This window comes from Netta rufina, assembly GCF_964035555.1.
Source record: "Netta rufina genome assembly, chromosome: 21".
NCBI classification, from domain to species: domain Eukaryota; kingdom Metazoa; phylum Chordata; class Aves; order Anseriformes; family Anatidae; genus Netta; species Netta rufina.
Genome location: NC_140145.1, coordinates 6,644,966 through 6,665,982, shown reverse-complemented (window position 1 = coordinate 6,665,982; position 21,017 = coordinate 6,644,966). Strand labels below are relative to the sequence as shown.

At 40.8% G+C, this 21,017-nt stretch overlaps 1 protein-coding gene across 6 annotated transcripts in view; it reads left to right on the top strand.

Annotated features, from left to right (window-relative positions):
* The window catches only part of MYO1C (myosin IC), a 56,435-nt gene extending 35,759 nt beyond the window's left edge, over positions 1–20,676 (top strand). For all 6 annotated transcript variants that reach the window (XM_084299703.1, XM_084299705.1, XM_084299707.1 and 3 more), the window contains 29 exons: positions 2,168–2,366; positions 3,297–3,377; positions 4,143–4,322; positions 4,522–4,620; positions 4,843–4,956; positions 5,591–5,662; positions 5,808–5,927; positions 6,164–6,246; positions 7,110–7,215; positions 7,599–7,679; positions 8,081–8,172; positions 9,369–9,463; positions 9,690–9,736; positions 10,001–10,081; positions 10,270–10,375; positions 10,910–11,027; positions 11,227–11,340; positions 11,522–11,598; positions 11,762–11,830; positions 12,272–12,356; positions 12,934–13,093; positions 13,757–13,840; positions 15,099–15,192; positions 15,298–15,353; positions 15,894–16,029; positions 17,007–17,077; positions 17,505–17,602; positions 17,861–17,960; positions 19,034–20,676. In XM_084299703.1, coding sequence (XP_084155829.1) covers positions 2,168–2,366; positions 3,297–3,377; positions 4,143–4,322; positions 4,522–4,620; positions 4,843–4,956; positions 5,591–5,662; positions 5,808–5,927; positions 6,164–6,246; positions 7,110–7,215; positions 7,599–7,679; positions 8,081–8,172; positions 9,369–9,463; positions 9,690–9,736; positions 10,001–10,081; positions 10,270–10,375; positions 10,910–11,027; positions 11,227–11,340; positions 11,522–11,598; positions 11,762–11,830; positions 12,272–12,356; positions 12,934–13,093; positions 13,757–13,840; positions 15,099–15,192; positions 15,298–15,353; positions 15,894–16,029; positions 17,007–17,077; positions 17,505–17,602; positions 17,861–17,960; positions 19,034–19,060 — 2,845 coding nt within the window. In that variant the 3' untranslated portion in view covers positions 19,061–20,676. The remainder of the gene's footprint in view (positions 1–2,167; positions 2,367–3,296; positions 3,378–4,142; positions 4,323–4,521; positions 4,621–4,842; positions 4,957–5,590; positions 5,663–5,807; positions 5,928–6,163; positions 6,247–7,109; positions 7,216–7,598; positions 7,680–8,080; positions 8,173–9,368; positions 9,464–9,689; positions 9,737–10,000; positions 10,082–10,269; positions 10,376–10,909; positions 11,028–11,226; positions 11,341–11,521; positions 11,599–11,761; positions 11,831–12,271; positions 12,357–12,933; positions 13,094–13,756; positions 13,841–15,098; positions 15,193–15,297; positions 15,354–15,893; positions 16,030–17,006; positions 17,078–17,504; positions 17,603–17,860; positions 17,961–19,033) is intronic.
* Positions 20,677–21,017: the final 341 nt, after the last annotated feature.

Genomic DNA, 21,017 nt, shown 5'->3' with positions numbered 1-21,017 from the left:
GGACTGTGGCTACCTTTTTATGTGTGTGCACTAAGTGCAGGACTGAGCACGATGGCAATGTTGATGTGTGACGTGGAGGGCTAGGCTGCTCTGCTTTAATTTCTGTGAGCACTACACAAAGTGATTTAAATCACAAAGCAGCTGATTATTTCTTAAGCTGTCTTCTTCCTTGCTGTAACTAGTCCCAGGAGAAATTGTAAAATGTGCAGCTCGTAAGTAAAAACCCTTGAGAGCTGGGATACCAAACACCAGTGCTGCTCCAACTGGAAAAAGAGTATTCTTTGTTAACTGTCATTACCATGCCATTAAAAAACATTATATCATTCGATTATTTATGCATTTTAAAATCTTCTGCAGAGCTCTGGAGTTATCTGTGCTGTAGTACTCAGTGCTTCTCTTTTTGGAGTATTTCAGGTGTATTTTCTTTTTACTATTTCTCTTACTCTAAGCCGATTCTAGAAAGTATTGCTACTTCAGTGTCAAAAGCGTTGAAGCTTGGCCTGAGCACAGGGTTTGCTGGGAAGCGCATCACATGTAGTCATTCAAAGGGGAAAATGTAGCCCTGTGGTCTTGAAACACAGCATACTTCCCAGGCTGCTGTGTCACATCCTGTCCTATTTATAGCCTGCTGCGGGGTTCAGAGATGGTGGCTGCAAATGGGACAGTGAACATTTTTAAGTAAAGGGGATTTTGCAAGTGGTGTGCATGACTGTTAGCGTTCTGCTTCAACAAGTACCATAAACTCCCCCAGTAAAGACAGGCAATCCAGAGGCAGTTCATAAAATTTAAATTGAATTTATATTTATTCGACCGTTTCACTTTCAAAATACTCCAGAGACAGAGTTTGGATGGGAAGAGAAGGACTTGATGAATTTAGTGGGGTAAGTGTGCAGTTGTGTTGCTAGGTAGCTCAGCGGTGTTGCCTTAGCACCAAGTATTAATAGACTTGAGGAGGCCATGGCTGTTATTTTGGTGTGATCATTTTTAATTAATTTTACAGCACAAGATTTAAAAAAAAAAAAAAAAAAAAAAAAAGAAGAAGAAGCAAAACCCAATAATTATTAAAAGGTTGTCAAGTGTATGAATTGTATGAAGACAGGGTATGTGCTTGATAACCATGTGTAGGACAGCTGAGGATTTTATTACCAAGGTCTTACATGAGTGTATTTTGAAGGGCTAATGCTCCTCTTTCCTCTTATCCCCTCCCATTGCATCTGGTCCTTCTTCTCTCTCCTTCCACAAGCACTTGCTACCAATGTTTGTCAAACTTATCCTCCTGCACTCTGGTGTTGTAAAAGTGTGTAATTTTTGGTAAAAGAACCTGTCTGGTCAACTGTATGGAGGAAAACAGCAGAGAGAAAAAAAAATGAAGGAAGAGGCAGGAGTTGAGGGACAGCAGCAGTAAACCCTGGTTGTACACAGGCAGGAGGAGGCGTTTGGTGTTTTGGGTAGTGCTTGGCCTTAGCTGGATGGTTGCTTAATGTAGCCTGCTGGATGTTTTAGCAGTCTGTTCTGGCGTAATCCAGTTCTTTTTATAATCTGAGAGAAGCTACAAGAGGTTGGTTGGGCTATTCAGGAGCCACGTAATAGGAGCCACCCAGATAGCAAAGTGCAATTGTGACCACCTGTGTCATCACTTAAAAGATAATCTAGAATAAAGATCAGTGGAAAACAAGAAATTTTCTGAATGCAAAGTTTTTTTTATCCTGGGTACCCATGTCAAGAAATCATGTTTATTTAGAAAATTAAGTTTATCTGTACCAAGTAGTCTTTTTTTTCTTTTTTTTTTTTTTCAGTAAACATTCTCACCTGAGTAGGTGAAATGGTCAGGGAGAACAAACGGCTTAACTCTTTTCCCTTTCATAGCTTTCCATATTCACTGTCAAATGATTTAAATAACATGAAGACCTTTTCCAAAAGAACAGTTTTTAAGGGAATTTAGCTTTTAGATTTGTTATCACCCTGCAGAAACTTGGCCCTGCGGTTAAGATGTGCACAGAGATGTCTGAAAGCGTTCACAGCAATATGCTCTTACCCAACCCATGGACGTGCATTTCTTTTTGAGGTGTCTCCGTTAGGAGTTTGCGTTACAGGATGGTCTTAGCTGAGGAGTCTCAGCCCTTCATTTGTGGAAACAAACTAATGTCTGGTTGTCGTTGTTCCGTAGCTACGCTATTGCAGACAATTCGTACCGCTCTCTGCGCATGGAGAGGAAGGATCAGTGCATTCTGATATCGGGGGAGAGCGGGGCTGGCAAAACGGAGGCCACCAAGAAGATCCTGCAGTACTACGCGGTGACCTGCCCAGCCAGTCAGCAGGTTGAGACGGTGAAGGATCGCCTGTTACAATCCAACCCTGTCCTGGAGGTAATTCTAGAGTCTGCAGCACTGAAGCTTGACATTGAGTCATAGCAGCAGTACTCACATTTTCCGGCTGAGGGGGTGGAGGCAGCTGGACCCTACTGGGCATGATTAAGCTGTCTGTACAGCGTGGATAGTGTATCCTGGGAACACAGGTTCACACCGTGTGGGCGGATCGTTTGTACTGCACACAGGGGAATCCCAGCGTGCTTCCAAGCCAAAGAAATGGTCATTGGCTGCCAAACTCACTTGGCCCTTTCCTGTCCACCAGGAGCAATTCAGAAGTGGCCAGACTGCAGGGGAGAGAGAGGGATTTGAAGCGGGAAGAGTCCTGGTGTGCTGCATAAGTTTGCAAAGCCAGAACTTGACACATCTCCCGTGGTCAGCTCTGCCCTCTGATAAATGCATTTGTGGGTGCATTTTCTAGTGCTGTGGTGTCCTCTAGTGTCCAGTCGTGAGCTGCCTTTGTAATTCCCTTTAATATTTCTGTTCTACTCAACCCTGTGCAGTGTGCAGGGAAAGGTGTGCTCCCCATGAGTGGGAAAACCCTGACAGGCCTAGGCCTGTTAGGTTAGTGCCCGCTGTGAGCAGCAAGCAAATGAATTACTGCAAGCAAATAGCTGTGATGAAAGAGGAAGCTTTGAAAAGATTGTCAGGCATGACGTATGCTGTCAGCAGTGAATTGGCCTTAAAATAAATTTGCTGGGGGTGTGGAATTGTTTTTAGGGGCATGTTTCATCTGCAATACTTGCACTGGGCATAAAGATCAGCATTAGTATTTTGGGTGGTAATCTGTTTCCTTCTTGCTTTCCCTTGCAAAAAGGACAAACCTAAACTTTAATGGCCATAAATAGATAACTGGCATCTTCACCAAAGTGTATATAAATAATGTTATTTGATACTGATTTATTTTTCTGTAATCATTTCTCATTTTAGGCCTTTGGAAATGCAAAAACCCTTCGGAATGATAACTCCAGCCGATTTGGGAAATACATGGATGTGCAGTTTGATTACAGGGTAACTTCAGATCTGTTTTATACTCCAGAATGGGTCCCACTCATAACAGATCTCTGTTGCCTATATTTTCTTGCACTGATGTGTGCATAGAATGCGTATTTCCTTGTTGACCATGTGAGCAGTCTGGGAGTGAAGTTTGGTTCCAGAGGTTTTTATGGAAGACACTTTCCTTTCTTTCTCCCCTCATCCCTCTATATAGTGAGAGTGAGAATAAGTCCTCTTGTTTCTGAGGTACATGTGCACTGTGAAATGGATACTCCCAAACTAACTCCACATTAGTCAGCTGTGGACTGAAAATAATCTCTGTCCTGAGTAACTTTGCATAGTGTTTGTTTCAATTCTGATTCAAACTACCCCACACTAGGAATATGAATGTAATGCAGGAACCGAGTAGCTAGATGTATCATAGTCCTTTAAACTTCTCAATATGTAATTCCTCCACACCCTGAATTTTTTTATTTTTTGTGTTGAATCCCTTCTGAGAAGGAGGAATATGCAAGTCAGGATATGATTCAATACATGCTGTAGCCGTGTTCTATATAATTGTGTATTATTTTCACTTGATAGCTCATTTTATGTATGCTTCAAACCTCAAATTGATGTGCATTTGCCAAAATATATCTTGTGATACAAAGTAACAAAAGATTTTCTGCCTTTTTGTAGTCAATCATTTTGTGATTGTGTGTCGTTGAACAGACTGCCAAAGAAGCAGAAATATTTTCCTCTCTGTTGATGAATTGTTTCAATGTATCTGGTTTGATTTAGGGCGCTCCTGTTGGGGGCCACATCTTGAACTACCTCCTGGAGAAATCTCGAGTTGTGCACCAAAATCATGGCGAGAGGAATTTCCACATTTTCTACCAGCTGCTAGAAGGAGGGGAAGAAGACTTACTGCGAAGGCTAGGCCTTGAAAAGAACCCACAACAGTATCACTATTTAGTAAAGGTGTGTATTAATTAATAATTCTTAGGATATTGTTATATTTTAGGACAAATGTATCCTCAGTTGACTTTATATCTTCATTTCCTCACTTCAAAAGAAACACTGAGATAGCTCCTATGAAAAGAAACATATGGCAGAAGTGCATTGTGCATAATATACCTTTGGTAATGATATACTTATTTTTATCAAACTGTATTTTTAGGGTCACTGTGCAAGGGTCAGTTCCATAAATGATAAAAATGATTGGAAGACTGTGCGAAGAGCCTTGTCCATTATAAGCTTCAATGACAATGAGGTGGAGGTAAGACTTATTTGACGGCACAGCTGATTTTCCCTCTCTTGAGAATTTTTCTGCTCTGATTTATTTCTAACCAAAGGCAGCCTTTAGAGTGCATGCGTTCCCTGCAAAAATTGTGAAACAAAATACAAAATGAGTGTTTGCAGTGTGTTCACTAACACAGAAATCTCACTGCTGTTTCATTCTGTATCCATGCCTGATTTCTGCCTGTTGCTTCCATCATAGGACTTGCTGAGCATCGTGGCTAGTGTTCTGCATCTGGGGAATGTGCAGTTTGCTGCAGATGAGCAAGGAAATGCTCAGGTCACTACAGAGAATCAGATTAAATATCTGGCTAGGGTGAGTATCACCAGTTAGAGATATATTACATTAAAGATGAATTAGTATGGCTTCCTTATTTTGAACATGGTAGCATTATATTATCATCATTTAGAATATGATTTGGAAGTTGTTAAAAATGTGCTTTTATTTGATGTAATTGCAATGCAAATATTAACATTTAAACATTTTAATATTTTACATTTTTATACATTTACTTTACATTTTTGTACATATACATTACATTTTTATATTTTTATATATTTTTACTTTTTTAACATTTTTTAATTGACAACTTCTCTATTTACCACTTGATCCACCACTGACGTGAGGTTTTTGCCTTCAGGCAGTGGGATAGGAATAGACCTACTCTGGAGACGAGTTTTAAAGAAGTCTATTCATGGCTTTGCTCAGTCAGTTCTTTGTGCCAGAGCAGTCAAACCAAACTATTATGTTATATGGCAAAAAGGAGTTGGTGTGCAGAAGGAAATGGAATGACTGACATTGCAAAAAGGCTTGCAGTGTGAATGGGAAACACAGGATTGTTTCACTGGACTGTAATTTTGTGGACTAGCCTTTCTGATCTCTTAAGACCAGTATTTATGAATTGAATGTACTGCTTCATAAATAAATTTAACATTCTACTGCTTTGCAGCTTCTAGCGGTTGAGGGCTCTGTTCTGCGAGACGCACTGATCCACAAGAAGATCATAGCGAAAGGGGAGGAGGTAAGAACATGAATTGGGATCTGGGAGGCATATGGAAATTAAACTAGTGCAATACCATCAGCTCTTTATTAACAGTAAGCCAGGGAAACTTAATCTGTCAATGGAATGGCTGTTGAATGACGTTTTTTTCTCCTTTTGTATGCAGCTAATCAGTCCCCTGAACCTGGAGCAGGCAGCCTATGCAAGGGATGCACTTGCTAAAGCAATATATGGACGCACTTTCTCTTGGCTGGTGAACAAGGTTAACAAGTCTCTTGCTTACAAGGTAAACAAATCTGTTGTTTGTTGATAGACAACCAAGTGTGAAAGGCAGTTTCAAATCTTTAAGCTGCAACACAAAGTTATTGCATGCTTTACAGTGATTTCCAAGTTAATTTGTTTTCCACTAAGAAGAGAGTAAGGAGAATATGCTGTAACTAAATGCAAAAGATCCAGTCATGGATTGTAGCTGTGACTGGCTGTGTGACTACGTACAAACACTTACTTTTTGCTCTATTACAGGAAGGAGAGTTTCCGGGCTGGAGAAGTACAACAGTTCTAGGATTGCTCGATATTTATGGATTTGAGGTTTTCCAGCACAACAGGTTTGTTTTCATTAGTGTCTTCGGATTTTGAGTAAGCTGTGCATGACTCCATTATAGTGTTTTCTCTCCATTGTGAAATAAGACATTAATCCATCTCTGGTAATTTTAGTAAGAGAGAAGGAGATGAATTTTCAGCTTTAGGAAATCAGCTTGAATAACTAGTATTGACAGATCTTCTAACACTTTGGGCATTCAGATAATATTTAGCATTTACAGCTATTTATGTCCCTGGTATTTTAGAGACTGATGTCTTTTGGGGGCATGTTCATGTGCTAGCTTGAGCCATGCCTTTCATAGAATCATAGAATGGTTTGGTGTTGGAAGGGACTTTAAAGATCATCTAATTCCAATGCCCCTGCAAGGGCGACACCTTCCACTAGTCCAGATTGGATGGGGCTTTGAACAATCTGGCATTGAGCACTTCCAGGGATGGGGCATCTACCATTTCTCTGGGCAACCTGTTCCAGTGCTTCACCACCCTCTGAATAAAGAATTTCTTCCTTTGTCCAGCTCTCTGGCGTAGTTGTGGCTGTTGTTTTGGCATCTTTATGTGGTGGTGTGAATGGGAAAACACAGCTGTAGAGCAGTGTATAGGATTATGTCAGAGTCTGGAACCTAACTCTGGCAGATAGCAATGAACCAAGACTCTGAACGTGTAGTTTTTCTGCTTCTTAGCGTTCCACTCCTCATGTCTGTTTTTCCCTCCTCTTTCATGAGATTCACTAAATAATGAATTCAATAAATATAGATTCACTAAATAATTCTCTTACATTTCTCTTGATTACACATAGCTACTGTCCTTTGATTATAGCTTATTTTACTTGTCATACAGTATTAATTATTTTTCTGATTTTTGCTTCCAGCTTTGAGCAATTTTGTATTAATTATTGTAATGAAAAATTGCAACAGCTCTTCATAGAGCTCACATTAAAGTCAGAACAAGAGGAATACGAGTCAGAAGGCATAGCGGTAAGAGCCAACATCATCACTCCTACTGTCTTCTTAGCACCTCCAGCAGGCCAAGGACAGATGATTAGAAAAGGAGCTTTAATAATAGTCTCCAAAGTACATGATTTAAAGAGATTTTCTTTTAAGTTTCTTTTCAAACTACCTTAGTAACAGTGTGTAATACAGCTAGAAGCAACTAATGCCATTCCAATCTTTTACTTTGATAAAACAAAAGATGCTTTTAAAAGGGACTGTTAAGAAAACAAATGTGATGAGTGAAAAAGCTTTACATTTCAAATAACACTGGTTATTTAAATAAGGTGCTGTCTAAAATGTTCTGAAATTTTCACATTTTTTCCTGTCAAGAACAGTTGTCACCCAAATGTGATGTCTTGTCTTTGCAGTGGGAACCAGTTCAATATTTCAATAACAAAATCATTTGTGATTTGGTGGAAGAGAAGTTCAAAGGCATCATTTCTATTTTGGTAAGTTGACATGACCTTTTAAAATGAAACACTGGGGCAGTGGAGTGGAAATCAAGGGGAAGAACACAGAAAAAGGGACTAAATATACATTAGGACTGGGCAGGTGGGAAGAGCAATGATACACTGAACAGTGACACTGCTACAAGTCATATTGTATCAGACCCATCTGTCCAAAGCAAAGAAACTTCCAGTCCAGGCAGTCTGGGAGGAGGAGCTTGTGCTCCTATTCAACTCAACAATTCTTCATTTGTTGAGTTAATGAAATGAAGGCATGAGGTGGGCTACCTATTAAAAAGCCAAAGGGTGAAGCTGGGACAGTGTTTCAGTGAGACATAATTAGAGTTGGCCTGTATGAGTACAAGCACAGAAAGAAATCAATACTAGGATGTGTGTGTTTTCAGGACGAAGAGTGTCTGAGACCTGGGGATGCCACAGATACAACGTTCTTGGAGAAACTGGAGGAAACTGTGAAGAACCACCCCCATTTTCTCACGTGAGTGTTCATATTGCTGAGGGCATCTTTACTGGTAGGATCCAAGTGTGATAGAACCTACAGGTTTAATTATTGCTGGGTAACTTTATAATGCATTGTGTTTATGGCAGTAGCATCCTAGATAAACGGGGCCCCACATAAAAGATGACGGTGTTTTAATTTGCAAAGAGATTAGACTGTGAGTTAAGATAATATTGAATAAGCAAGTAAAACAGAATTGAAGAAAAAAGGAAAGATGTGTTAGACTGGCAGGAAAAGACCACGTCCAATTTATGCACTGAATCTTCTTCTGTACTTACACGTTGTCCAAGCCTGAGCGAGACATGTAACAGTCCTCAGATTTCTGTTGCTAGCTTGCCTCTTCACCAGTCTCTTGCTGGCATCCAGCTGCTACTATCCAAGGAATTGGGCAGGATTGCAGTTTCTTGGCTCTTCTGATGTCTGGCCCAGTACTGCAGGTGTGACAAACTCTGTTTTGGTGTACCGGACCAGATTATTGCCCAGCATTAATGGTTTTCTGGGGGGTGACAACTGATGCCTGAAGTCTAGCCTACAAATAACTAGGACATGCAGCAGAATTTTGCTGGTAACATTAGTGTTCAGAGGTGTGTTTGCGTTAGAATGATTTTAGCAGTGCTGGTGCTTTTGGAATGAAGGCATTACTAATTCACCTTCATTCACATCTTCCCAGACACTTCTTTGACTTTGGTAACCTATTCTGTTGCTGCCACTCCAGTTTCATGGATGTGAATTCCATGTTTTAGCCTGCCTCGGTTTTGGAGCTGCAAATTTCTTTTTATTCTTATCCGAATGTTCTGCTTTGCTCAGATTGGGGTCTGAATGGTATCCCACAAGTATGCTAGCCTGCTGCCAACATCTTCACTGCCCTCTTGCCTGCTACCTCTACTCTGATTTCATGTACACACAGACACACTCTGCAACCTCGCCAGGAAGCTGAAAGTTCATCTATCAGAAATAAACATAAATAGATTTTATGACATTTTTATGATTTGCTGGTTGATAACTCACCTTTTTTTTTTACTTTTGGTCTTGAAGATCAACAAGTGTAATTTATTTTTTTCGTCCTGTGCTCATCTAGTCCCACTCTAGGATCATATACCGTAGTGGTTTTTGAGGTGATTCCCCACATGAAACAAACGTTTGTTCCTCATGAAGTTTCTTCACTTTTTCTCCAGGCACAAGCTTGCTGACCAAAAAACTCGCAAGTCTTTAGGGCGGGAAGAGTTTCGGCTTTTGCACTATGCTGGAGAGGTCACCTACAGTGTTGCAGGTAAGTGTGTGCATCATCTCAGTTCTCTCTCACTCCTTTTTCCTCCTTTCATCCCCTGCCCTCTGAATTAAAACAGCTTTACTAGGTAGCAAAGACAAATCTAGTTATACAGTAGTTCTATGTATCATCTGATTAACCAGATTAATTTCCCATCTCAAATTCCTGCCTTGTTGTGAAATTTCTGTGGAACAGTGGTGGCAGCCTGAGTGGTTTCTTTTTCTTCCAGGTTTTCTAGATAAAAACAATGACCTTCTCTTTCGGAACCTGAAGGAGGTGAGTATGGATGCAGGGTACTTCCAATACTCAGCAGCAGAACAAGGAGGCAGGTTCAAAATGGGGTGGCATCTGAGGGAAAAGGTTCTTTTAATCTCCAGCTGGAGAATGCATGTCCGTAGGGCTGCATTATGAAAAGACAAATTGAAGTGTTCGGAGTTTGTTTTATTAAAAACAAAACAACCCAAAACCATTTTGTCACATTGCTCTAAAAGTTCTCTGAAGTTCATTCTGTACTTTAGCTCTGAAAATGTCTCTCCACAGACCATGTGCAACTCTGAGAATCCTATCATAAATCAGTGTTTTGACAGGACGGAGCTGACAGACAAAAAGAGACCCGAAACGGTAAGGATACAAGAGCTGGGTGGAAGTGTGGCTATTTCCTCTTTTTTAAAGATACGTCCTGTCTAACATGGTAACCTAAATACAAGCCTCTTACCTTTAAAGCTGGGGGACTGTGAGGTTTGTTCTGCAGTCACAAGTACTGGATGTAAGTCATCACGTCATACATGATTTTCTTTCTTTTCTCCTAGGCAGCAACTCAGTTTAAAAACAGCCTCTCTAAACTCATGGAAATTCTGATGTCCAAAGAACCGTCCTACATCCGATGCATGAAACCTAACGATGCTAAACAGGCTGGTATGGCTGTGGTTAACTCTTCACTTGTGTGCTTTTCTACAACAGCTATACCAACCACTAGATTCCAGGCAGTGAAGCACAGAAAGGAGCTCAAATGAATAAGTCTTGCAACGGTTTTCATTTTGGGTCTGTGCTAGAGCTTCTTGTAGGGGGTGGTGGTAGTACCAGCCAGGAATCAGAAGGGAGGCATTGGTCTTGGTAAAGTGACAGAATGAGGTCGTATTTGAAGTCAAGAATAGTGAACCTACATAACTTCCTTTTAATGATTTTATTCTCCCTCATTTCCTCCTCCTGTCTGCTTAGAATATCCTAAAGGATAAATTCTATTCTGGAACTAAATGTAAATGTATACTAAAAGAGGGAAGGACAAGAGTCACAAAATAAGTTGTGTGTGACTTGAACCATGAGGATGGGGTAGAGGTTAAAGATAACTGTAAGATAAAATGATTCTGAACTGAACTGAATATTTCCCTTTTCTGCATGAATGGACAACTATACACTAATGAAGTTTCTCTGTTTTCATACTCTCTCAAGATCGATTTGATGAAGTGCTAATCCGACATCAAGTGAAATACCTGGGGTTGATGGAGAACCTCAGAGTGCGGAGAGCTGGCTTTGCATATCGAAGGAAATACGAAGTTTTTCTGCAGAGGTAGGATTGCCTTATCTCTCCCTGCTGCTCCCTCCCCCTGGTCTTGGTCCTACAGGTGTTGAGGCCAGGGAAGTGTTCCAAAAAGCAAAGAGCAGCCCTGATACCTGAAAGAGTTATTTCTTTAAGGGAGAGAGAAGAATGACCTCTCTCCCTTTCTGTTACTTCTCTCCCTAAGATTTCTTCTGCTGTCAATCCACAGGTACAAATCACTTTGTCCAGAAACGTGGCCTACGTGGGATGGACGGCCCCATGATGGCGTGGCTGTGCTGGTGAAACATCTTGGCTACAAACAGGAAGAATACAAAATGGGACGGTCAGTTCTCGTGTTTTCTCAATTTGAGGTTATGAATCATTGGACATTAATGTCATTGCTTTTAAATAAAGCTTCTCTGTTTAATGGGTGGGCAAAAGATTAGAGATCCCAAAGGGAATGCTAAGGGCAGGAAGCAAACTTCTCCTGCACGTTAAACATTATTCTGAATTTCTATTTCTAGAACAAAGATTTTTATCCGCTTTCCCAAGACTTTGTTTGCAACGGAAGATGCTCTGGAAGTGAGGAAGCAGAGCCTGGGTGAGTCACACACACTGCAGTAGCTTCATGGACAGTTAGCTGTCTGGTCTGTGATATTTTTTTATTGTAGTTATTCATTATTTTTTGTTTGAACAGTTTAACCTTTTTGTATCAAAATACACTTGGTTGTGATTTCAAATTGCTGTTTCTCTTATCATTTCAGCAACAAAAATGCAGGCCACGTGGAGAGGTTTCTACCGTCGAAAAAAATTCCTGCACATGAAACACTCAGGTATGAGGGAGAAAGTGCTATGTCATTTCATGGTTTGAAGTGGCCGTTGCTGTATTGAGAAGTTAAAGGTGACTTGATTTTGGTGTGTGAGAAGGAAAAATCCTTGAAACCTTGCTAGAAGTAGAATGGGAGATGTTTGCATACCCATTCCTTCCATGTTAGTCTTTGAGACTCTTTGAGTACGAGAATAGGCTTAACTCATGTTCACGCAGCAGCCCCCATACAGCAGTTTCCATCTGCCAGTGCTTTTTACTGCCATTTATCCATTGTGTTATATTGTTAAGAATTTCAATTATTTTCTTTCCCATGTGTCACTGTGACGGCTGTTGGGTTTTTGTTTTATTTCAGAGTACATACATAAGCACTGTTTGTTGCCAGTTTTGTGTGAAGTCAATATCGGTATGAAGGAGCTCACTTAGTGTAAAATGTCTGTATTTTTAGCAATAGCAATCCAGTCCTGGTGGCGGGGAACCTTGGGACGCCGAAAAGCTGCCAAAAAGAAGTGGGCAGTAGAGACTATCAGAAGGTGTGTGAACAGTAGCCTCAGCCCATTGAATGGGTACTTACTTGCTAACAATGAGGTGATGCAAATGACGTTACCTGTTGCTACAGTGTCAGAGATTTTTATTAATAAATTACAACTATTATTAAATAAAGCTCAGGAAATGAGAATTCTGTTATCTCAAAGCAACCATAGGAAGTTATTTTGTGACAAATATTTGAGTAAGCACGTCTGAAAATGGGCAAGGCTGTCTGTTTGGCTAATCTGACTGCAGATGCAACAGACATTAAAAAACTTGCTTTGCCTATTTTTTTTATTATTATATAAACTTCCATTTTGGCACTCAGCTCTTCTTGGTTATCCACTCCATTTTATTGAGTTCCTTTTTCTTATAAATTGCAGTTCCCTTTTCCTCTCAAGTTTGATGTCTATTCTGGGGACTGACCCAAATCTCACAATTCTCCATTGATTTTATGTTAATTCACCTTTTACCCTGGCTATATCTGAAAGTTCACTGGGGACCCAGATGTGGTTGGATTGGAAGAGACCTCTAAATATCTTCAGTTTTGACAAATCTCCTATTTTTTTTCCTCTTCCTCAGATTCATTAAGGGTTTTATTTACCGGAATCACCCTCGCTGCCCAGAGAATGAGTATTTCCTTGATTACATCCGCTTTTCCTTCCTGATGAACCTCAAGCGTAATTTACCAAAGAACGTTTTAGACAAATCATGGCCAACTCCTCCTCCATCGCTCTGTGAGGTAGGCTCAACTGCACCAGGGTCAGATGAATGATACGCGAGTCGGAGGAGACAAATGGCAGTATGGAAGACCACGGGCCACCAAAGGCCTGGGGGGAGCCGCCTGCTATGAGAGCAAGAAAGAACCAGGTTCTCGCTCAGGTTTCACATTGCATTAGCATCTCTACAAGTAGAATTAGTCAAAATACCATCACGTGTGTAATTAGCATAGTTGTAAAATTTTGAGAGTTATAGTGCAGAACGCTTGAGAATTTGGAGGTGTTGCAACACTATTTTCCAGTGTTCTTCCCATCCATTTCTGAAATTTTCTTTTTCCTCTGACCAAATTAAGTTCCCTCTGGACAGCTAAGGTAGCTGGAATAACCCATTGATTATTCTAAAACATACTGAGTTTCTTCCATTAATTCTAAACCATATTCTAAAGAATAATTATGTTATTAAATTGCCATTTAATTCTAAACCAGATGGAGAATGTTGTGGGACAAACTGTCTTAGAAAGGTGGAAAATAGACTTTTTATTAACTAATTTGAAAAGTGATCGTCAGTAACAACACAGTATCTTAATTCAGCCATTGGTTTTCTGCAGTTGTTTGTCTTTTTTTCACTGTTTGAGTTGCTTTGTCAGTTTGAGCTATTTTTACTTACTGTGTGAAACCTCCTTCAGGCGTCCCAGCTCCTGCGACAGCTTTGCATGCAGAACATGGTCTGGACCTACTGCAAGAGAATCAGCCCAGAGTGGAAGCAACAGGTACCCAACAACTTTGTGTTCATTCAGACTATTCTGATGTTGTATTGTTCCATACAGTTGCATTGTTGTTCTAGATAAAAAGATTAAAAATTATACTGACATTTGATTCATCTTAGTCTTAGGGTAGCTGTATTTTCTTATTTTATATTAAAAAAAAATCAATGAAGAGAACTAATAGGAAACATGTACATTGAACAGTTTCATCTAAACTGTTTTGAGAGATGATGGTAATAGTTGCCTTTAAACGTTTTTTTTTAATTGGATTGTATATCATACTGCTTATGAAGGCCTGTAAACTCTTAAGGGCATGTAATAAAATGCTGTGGATTAGTTAGTGGCTGAGCCTGTGATTAAGGACACAGGATTAATACCAGCCATTACTGAGCTGGAGGTGGAAACAGCTCCACTTTCTTCTCCCAAGCAAACAAGGCTTATGAGTATCCTTTATCCACATTTTTACCTGTAAATCATCTCCTGTCTGTTTGCTCTATACAAAAACAAAAGGGATTTCCTGTTTCCTCGTTCCCTGGTTTTATTCTCATTCTGAAGGAACAGAAGTTAGAGCTAAGAGTACTGGTCATATTTACCCCCTGGAAGACTGCCACTGTAAAAAGGACCAAAGGTTTATGGTGACTCATCTTCTAAACAAGAACTCCCAGGACTGAATGGCACCTAGCTGAGTTGTACTATTTGTCAGAGGATAAGGTAGAGAGTACTGAATAGATGGGGGAGCTGTAATAAATGTGTTACACTGTGCTAATAACATTGTAACTTCTTTTGTCAGTATTTCAGTAAAGATGGTGATTAGCTGACAAGGCTTCAGCAAAACTATCTGAACCGCAGGGGAGAAAAAAAAACAACATCCTACAGGGCGAAGCAGGAAAACAAATTGTTTAGCTTAACTAGGCTAAGAGGATCTCTGAAGTAGAAGAATTCTGAGACCTTTTAACAAAGGCATGATGTAGACATCACATCTGGTCTCTGGCTTTTGACAAATTCAAATTAGAGGTATATATTTTTGAGAATTACAAATAATAACAAAAAAAGTGAAATTTCTATCCTAAAGCAAGGACAGCCATTGAAAAGATAGGGGGCATATGGAAGACTTTATGTAATTTTCTGACTAACATGATTCAGCTCAAAAGTAGATGACTTTAAAAAAAAAAAAAAAGAAAACCACAGAGGCTCTTTGAAGTCAAACATTTTTTATTTGAAGCAAGATTTTCTACTTAACAGAATACATCTTTTGTCCTTGCAGCTGGAACAAAAAGTAATTGCCAGTGAGATTTTTAAGGGTAAAAAAGACAATTACCCTCAGAGTGTTCCTAGACTCTTCATCAACACTCGACTTGGTGAGTAGGTGTTACAAAGTTGAACAGGAAGAAGAAAGAGGGGGATTCATCTCCTCTTTTCTTGCTTGAAATTTTTCTTATTCCATCTCTTTGGTTTTAATTTAGGTAATGAAGAGATAAACACTAAAGTCCTTCAGGCTTTAGAAAATGAACCAATTAAGGTAAGACCTGTGTCCTAATGCTTTTTTCAAGTTTTCATAATTATGCAGCAGAATTAAAGTCTTCATCAGAAGATCAGATTGATGAAGAAAATATAGCAAGAATTTTACCTTAACATTAAGCTGATAACACCTTGGAAGATAGTCTACATGAGGACATGGTGGCTCAGAAATGCAATTGGGAGATTTGGGCAAGTTTGTCAGCTAGAATTAAAGGGGTTGCAGCTTGCATTGCTGGTGTTCATGATGCTTTGAGATGCTTGAAGGGGAGAGGAAAGGAGTGATGAAGTCTACGCAGACTGAAGCTAAATCATAGATTTCTCAAGCACAGTCAGACAGCCATAGTCATCAAGTTATTGTTCAGAACTCCTCTAGGTCAACAAGGAAGTCTGTGGCAGAACTGAGAATAGGACTCAAAAGGATTGTCTTCACTCCCAGTTTACAAAGCACTGGTTAGTACCTCCTGCAAGCTCTCTAGGCTAGATGGAAGGTAGCTGCCAATTACACAAGTTGCATTTTTAGCACTGATAACACTTCTTTCAGTATGCAGTTCCTGTGATCAAGTATGACCGGAAAGGATACAAAGCAAGATCACGGCAACTGCTTCTTACCCAAAATGCAGTCATCATTGTTGAAGACTCCAAAATCAAACAACGGATTGACTACGCCAATCTGACAGGTGAGATTGCCAACATAAATGGGGTTTAGCTCACTTGATTTTAGTCAGCCTGACAAATAACTTCAGTTAAAATACAATAATAAATAACCAGTTGGTCTTTGTCCTGGACAAGAATAGAATTCTCTTGTACTGACAAGTATTTTAAATCTGCAATATGTTGGACTTTTTTTTTTCTAAAATTAAATTCCTTAAAATGTCACAAAAATTACTCAATTCATCTCCCCAGAAACCTCTCAAGTCATTTCCCAATTGCACATCTCCACTGCAGGGAAGTTGCACCATTATTACACAGCAGCTGCTTGGGACACTGGCTTTTAGCCCTCTGAATATTTGACATTGACGTGGTCCTTTTAGAGGGGGAACTTGGTCAGAGAGAAAGAAAATTGCCGAATCTGATACATGACTTGGCTTTGGCTTATCTAAAGCCTCTCACTTCATAGCCTCAGCTCCAGCTCCCAGCATTGCTACATTTCCTCCTTGCAGCCAATTTTCATGCTAATTATTTCAGTGTTATCCTAACACAATTACCTACTGTGTTTGTAACTGTCACCATTTAAAATAGTTTCCATAGGCAACACTAATTTGGAGTTCTGGGACTCCCATAAGACATGATTACTGCAGTGCTGTACGTTCATCACTGCTAGGGCTGGGCTGCCTCAAATGGCATCATTAATCAGATCTATTACATGAAATAGATGTTAAACAAAATCCAGAGAACAGGCATTCCTACTCCTGATGGACAGAGGCACCTGAAAGTTTCTTTTCCATGTTAAGAAGCCCAGCTATAAGCTGATTGTCTGTCACCTTGCAACCTCTCTGCTGACACCTTAGTGCACTGCTGCTTCTGTGCAGCTTCTCAGCTGTCAGGTTTCTCACTGTGGGACCAACAGTTGCTGCGTTCCTGGGAGAGGTTCTGCAACATGTGCAGGAATCCTGGTGTTGTTGTGTTGGTGTCAAACAGCTATTCTCTGTTGCAGGCATCTCCGTCAGCAGCCTGAGCGATAACTTGTTTGTGCTGCACGTGCACTGTGAGGATAACAAACAGAAGGTAATGGGGCCCTCCAGCCATCTCTAGAACAAGTTCTAAAGGCACAAAGAGCAGAAGATCCAGGGTGGCGGTGGGTGGGGGAGTGAAGCACACCGGTGATGTGCACCGTTGAGCAGCCCCCATACGTAACTCACTTCATGCCAGCTTTAAGTTGGGTTTTGCTCATATTTGTGTGTGCTCACAGATGGGGTTCACCAGTGACTGATGCACTGACAGGATCGGTGCTGTCCCTTTACTGTTACCTTGTAAATAAAGTAACTGCTGGGGGTGTTATCACAGATCACCGCCAAGCCTGGTATGCCTTGAGAGGTGTTTTCCACGCTAACCCATGGAGATAGCTCTGTCCCTGTTAATTACAACATAATTATTTTGGTATACGATCACTGAAAAGCCACAATCACAAACTGTTGCTGGTTTTCTCTCCTAGGGAGATGTTGTACTTCAGAGTGACCACGTGATCGAGACACTCACAAAAACAGCCATGCGGGCAGACAAAGTCAATAACGTCAACATCAACCAGGGCAGGTGAGTGAAGCAGAGCCCCTCTCAGGAGCTGCTTTGGTTTTCTTGTGTTGGTTCTGGAGAGCTCTGCTTCAGCATTATAGGGCTACAGAAACACGTCAGAAATGCATCATAAAAACATATTTAATTATTCTTAACTAAGAAGGCAAAGAAGAGTTAATCTTAACTAACAGCAGTCTGCTTGTTCACTCCCTGAAGCAGCAGACTTAGGGTAGAGCTACACCCACACTCATCAAGTTTGTTATCTGTTTCTCTTTGCAGCATAAAATTCACAGTTGGACAAGGCAAAGAAGGCATCATTGATTTTATATCAGGATCAGAACTGCTCATAGCCAAAGCTAAGAACGGCCATCTAACCGTGGTGAGTACCGGCCAAGATCAGTAAGAAGCAGTAGCTCACTTACAGCACATCCAAACCCAGGTTTTGCTACCAAGTGTACTTGCAGCAGACAGACATGTACCATCACCCCTTCCCTTGCTGAATGCACTGCCCTGGGTCTGTGAGCCTTTTCCCCAGTTGGAGTTTTGCACTGCACTTCTCTTGCAGTTATGAGACTGCCAGGCTTGCTCAAACTCAAGCAATTATCCTGTCAATCACTTGGGTTCTTTTACAGGATTCTTTCACGATATACTGTTGCAAATCAAGTTTTAGATTTAAGAACACAGGAAAAATGCAGTTGTTCTTCCCTTCCTAAATTGTTTGTAGTCTTCCTGCCAGTCATCTACATACGCAGCTGATTTATTGTGAGGTGAAGGGCTGATTGGTAACAAACCCAGAACCTATTCAGACTGCACTCAGTCCCCTGCCAGCAGGGTTAGGAAGGCCAGCTCCCCATCTCACTGCAGCCTGACACATCTCAGAACTGGATTCACCATTTCTACCTTGCTCTTCACCCAAGCAGTCCAATCCTGTAAAACCCACAAGCTTATAGCACTGCCAGGAACTTCCCCTACTCCATGGGTTACCTGGCAGCTGTGCACAGGAAGGGAGATTGAATTCACATGCTGCAGTGAGGACCACACTTCTCTCTCCATCTATCTGCTATCAGTAATGACAAACCAAATGACTTTTTATATTAAGAAGAAACATCCCAAAGTGTTTTTTTCCCCTCCCCAGCCTTTTCAAACCATCCATAAGAACATCTTTCTCTTAGGGAGAAGGTTTTAGTATATTTCAGTACCCGCAGGAAGAGACGTACAAGACTGCTGTGGACTCTGCTCACTGACGAGTAGCCAGTACCTGCTTTTGTTTCCTGCTGAGGCCAGACACTTTCAGTGCCTCAGCACAGAGAGCTCTTTACCTACCCACAGCATAACAAACAGCTTAACTCTACAGGCCAGGTTTCAGCATGTTTCAAGGATATTTTGGCACTAGAACCATTTCTGCATCTTTGTTTTCAGTATGGTTCCTAGCTTGTCCATCTTCTCCTGCAGGTTGCTCCTCGTTTGAACTCTCGATGATGAAATGTGCCACCACTACAGGACCCTTTCCTCCATCAGTCTGACCACAGCCCGTATAATTGGCTGGACTCGGTTCCCAGCAAAATGCCCCCTCCTTCCTTGCTTCGCTCATTTTGTTTGTTACCAAAGACCTGCACTTTCAGAAAACCCACAAAACGCATCTTGCTTTCTTGTCTTAATACTGAAGTTCCAAAAGAAAGGCCTTCTCTTCCTTACCTTAGTGGCAAACACACGGGTCCAACATGATGTCTGTGAAACTGTGGCTCATGAAACATGTTCAGCTGGGCTCTGAGAGAGGCAGTTCTGACTCTAATAGAGTTTAAGCCCTGATGGAAATGACCAAAATTTGTGCTTGGCATCATCAAAAAAGCACAATCAGAAAACAAAACGCTGCTGCTTTGTCAGCCAAATTAAATGCCAAACTTTATATTCAAAATGTTTTATGAAGAATTTTACTCTGAGATGTTTTGATGCTTTGTGTTACAATATTAAAGCCATATTGTGTAAATGAGTAAAAAAACCCTGTAAATACTTTATAGCTGAATATGAGAAATGCACTACAAGAAATGGTGTTGATATGGAAACTTTTATGTTTTAGATTTGGAATTTTTGTTGTTTTTAAGTTTATGATCAGAAGGTATTCATTAACCCATCACGTTAACTTCACTGATTTGGATACAGCATTTTTTTTTAATTATTTTTGAAGTTACAGCTCCCATTTCTTGCTGTATAGTGATATTTTTATACAGTAGCAACTTTTTCATATCTACACAGCCAACCAAAATCTAGGTGATACCAACTGCAGAGGTCACTGCTTTTCCATGTCCCCCTAGGCTGGAACTGAAATCTGGAGCCCTCAGCCTGCCCGTTCCCCACACAGCTCATCAGGCTCAGAGCAGCACCTTCACAAAAACTGCTTTTCCTCTCATACATCTTCAGGGATAACTGGAAGTTTGAGTTCTCACAGTAAAGCTTCAGTGTTTATGTAACACTTTGCACTACTGCCTTAAAGAAGAGGGCTAGTTCAGCACCACTGGCATTACTGCCCAACTGGCTGAGGGCTCCTTCGCATGGAAGCGTCATCCCAATTTCCTAAGCAAGCTGTCATATCACTAATTCTGACTCCAACCCAGAAGGGACATGTGAACGCTATCAGGTCTCAGGCTGCATCACAGAAGTCAGTATCCAGCACTTTCCTTTAACAAAAGGCCCCCACTGGCTGCACAGTGGGCAGCTGTGACAATACCTGCTGACTGCAGACCACAGCTCCAGCTTCCAAGTTCCAGACCTCCAACCATGCATTTTGCACTCCACCTGCCTTAGCAATCCTCCACATCCCACCTCTAGCCTGATGCAGTAGCAACAGCAGTTACACTAAGCCCTGAATAAAACATAACCAAACATGTTGCCACTGACATACAATCAGCTCGATCTCCTAACTTTTAGGTTTCCTGACATTATACAGTTACCGAACACTGCCCCAGGCCTGGAATGCTGTATACACTGTAGTACATATACACCATACTATTGTATATGCTATATAGTGTATATACTATACAATGCTGTATACGCTATTATATAACCTCTTCAAAACTGCTAAATAAATTTTTATGATGAAAACACTTTGTCTTTACTATAAAAGCTGTTTCACCACATTTAACTTTGGGATCACCCCACCCCATTCATCACACTGCCTCTTTGACAATGCAGCCCCTGCAGCACACTCTTGGAAGCTGCACAGTGTTGCTGTGCTTGCACTCACAGCAGCTGCAGGCAGGTGGAACCCTGCTGGGCCTTGTCAGCAAACATGGAACCAGCCCCGGTGATTCTCTTCAGTTCAGGGGCCTGATCTGGCTACACAGATGATATTCCTAGAAAGGAATTCTAGGACACCAGCTAAGTGGAGCAGACTTTAAGTCAAAATGTTTTCCTTCTCCGCATCCACTTAACCAGACTG